At 32.9% G+C, this 2,877-nt stretch overlaps 1 protein-coding gene across 1 annotated transcript; it reads right to left on the bottom strand.

The window, feature by feature from the left end:
* Positions 1–109: 109 nt before the first annotated feature.
* Positions 110–2,438, bottom strand: lin37 (lin-37 DREAM MuvB core complex component; the record flags this gene model as incomplete). Its single annotated transcript, XM_024267139.1, is given in 8 exon segments — positions 110–479; positions 725–795; positions 879–1,028; positions 1,563–1,723; positions 1,833–1,918; positions 2,064–2,093; positions 2,227–2,277; positions 2,363–2,438. Coding segments are annotated over 8 exon segments (713 nt in total), but the record flags the coding sequence as incomplete, so codon positions are not given.
* Between the last annotated feature and the right edge of the window lie 439 nt (positions 2,439–2,877).

Here is a 2,877-nt window from a genome sequence, read left to right as displayed (position 1 = left end):
ATTGTTATCTGTTTCAATACGAAATCAACAAAGTTGAGCTAAATTAAATCTTGAATAAAGTCAAAACAAAATGTACATAGAATCAGATATTCTAGAAAGTGGAGGAAAATTCTAGTGATTCTCATTATTTTATTCATGTCACAAAAGTGCAAATGACTAATGAAAACTGTATTTACAGATTTTCTTTTAATTTATCCAAATATTTACACAATAATTAATTCCTACATGAGAACTGCAACAGATAATTTAAATCCAATTACATTCTAGAGGTTTAGTTAATGCTTTAGTCTGTGTAGAGATTGAATTCATTCAATGGCTAACATCAAAGCCACTGGTCACCATGGAGACAGAAGAGCGTCCATCCTGATCCGGGGAACCAAAACACCAACAGCTAGTGATCATAGAGATCCTTCATTTCCTTCAGGATCCTGATGCTCTCGTTGTATCTCAGCTGGTTCCTGCTGGAACATTCCTTCCATCTACACAAAACAAGTCAACACGAGTGAGTGCAACAGTTTCCAAGAAATTGGTAAGAATTTATCCAGGCTTGCTTTTTATGAAAGTTTTGAATTAAGTACTTTGCTTGACATTTTTTAAATACAACTCTGTAAATCTTTATTGAACTGTAATAGTAACAGATGTAACAAAAGCCCATAAGAGCGTAGAGATTTTAAAAAAACCTCCACCAGAAGCGGAATGGTGCTCATATTTATTATCGACTTACTTTTGCCGTATCTTTTTCCAGCGTTCCATATGATCAGATCGGAGAGATTCTGGTGAAGACACTTCTGTAAACTGTGGAAAAACAAGTAACAGAAGAAAATATTTGAAATATTTGCATTCAAATGATGTAATAAAATTAATACAAAAATGCTAACCAGATAATTGGCAATATCCTTGGTGACGGAGGGTTTTTCCATCTGTGGGATCCTGAGATTGATGGGTTCACCGGAAGAACTAACGTGGCAAAAAGTTGGAGAAGGAAGTCGGTACACATTTTGACCTTTCCCATTCATCATGTCAGTAACCTGAAAAAAATAAATATTTTTTGAATGAATACACGTCATATATGCTTAAACTGTTCACCTTTTTACAACATTTATAACATACAACTCATAATTTACAGCTGATTTCATGACAGGATGATGTTTAAACCTTAAAATTATTAATACATTTATAAGAAAATGACTAATACATAACACAACCTGAAGGTTTAACACTATAAATCCTGTTTTAAAGGTTTAAATGAAACAATTACTTAATTTTAAACCACTATTTTTATCTTTTTAAACAAAGTTTCAGATAAAACTTTAAATCTTACAGGTTTAGAACTATGTATAAAATCATGCAGGTTTAAAGTGTTTATAAAAGTCTTACTTTAATAGTTAGATTTGCTGCTTTACAATTAAAGACTGGAGTGGGTTAGTAGAAGGGGAGTTCACTAAAAGGCTAAACACAATCTGAATGCTCTAAATGATATTGCAATGTTGAATTACAAATAGATTAGTCAACTTTTCCCATAAAAACAGATTATTGTTGGACACGTAATCTGACTGCCCCACCTCTTCCTCTGTCATGCCGGGCGGTGAGCCGGGGGAGGTTATAGACTCTCGAACAGAAGGATTGTTTTTCATCCAGGCACGGCAGATCGGATACAACGGAGTGCTGGTGTTGAACTGAGCCAAATCGACGCTGCGATCAAACAGCTTAATGATGTAGGCATCTAGAAACAAAACGTATAAAACAGAAATGCTTGTTAAAAATGTAAAAACTGTTGCGAATGAAAAGCTTTTACACATTAAAGAGCAAAATTAGAGTAATATCAAGTATACTTTGTTTATGCTGATTAGTCTCTGGTATTCCCTCATCCATCTCTTTCCTTTTCTTCCTTCGGTGTTGTGGAAATCGAGTTGATTGTCTGAAAAAAAAAGAGAGAAAAATACAAAAAATACCACGAGAGATAATTAAATTAATCTAAACTGATTTTAAATATTAGCTGAACTGGACCTGAAAGAGCTTATCAAAGACACTATTAGCCCATCTTCAGTAATACAGACACTTACCTTTTTCCAGCAGATGATGGAGACAAATCCCTAAAGAGAAAGGGTATCATCTCATGACAAAACATTCAATTGATCACTATTTAAAAATCTAAAAAAAAAAAAAGCATCACAATAAGAGTTGACTTCACAAACACAATAAAATCTAACAATTTATTGAACTTACTTGTTTAAAGAATCCACCGATATCTTCCCAGGATCATTTTCGTTTGGATCTCTGTTCAAAACAATTATTCGACAGTAAGGGGCAGCTTCAAACACATACACACACACATAAGTAAACACACAACAATCTCACTAACTTTTCATGTTCACTCTTCTCTACAAGTCCTTTTAGCACAGCATCCAGCCTGCTGCGTGCCCCACTTTCCTCCAGCTCTGTAACAAAAACAGTTTTCAAAAAAAGATTACAGAGACCATGGATAACAATTGGTTTATAAAGATTATTTTTTTATGTATTTCACCCTGTTATGTGGTTTCCAAAACCTTAAATATGCTGAATGATAAATAGAAAATCTGACCTTTTTGAAGGTGTAGTGCACTAAAATGACAATAGTGTTTCTACAATAAATACACACATGTACACCTTGTGGTGGTATTTTAATACTATGCTAAAATTCTACATTTATAAGAAATCAATAACAATCATTTCCCCCCAAAATATTTTTTTTCATGGCTTATGAATTAAGTTAATTTGACAAAGTCAGTGTTTTAAGCGGTTGCTTAAAATAATTCAATGTAATTATTATTTTACTACTTCATTGTTATCCTTTATTGGCTTTGTGAAGCTTTTTTAATGTATTTTTTTTTTTTTTTT

This window comes from Oryzias melastigma, linkage group LG16, assembly GCF_002922805.2.
Source record: "Oryzias melastigma strain HK-1 linkage group LG16, ASM292280v2, whole genome shotgun sequence".
In the NCBI taxonomy this organism is placed as follows: domain Eukaryota; kingdom Metazoa; phylum Chordata; class Actinopteri; order Beloniformes; family Adrianichthyidae; genus Oryzias; species Oryzias melastigma.
The sequence above is the reverse complement of the archived record's forward strand: the minus strand, read 5'-3'. Positions and strand labels throughout refer to the sequence as shown.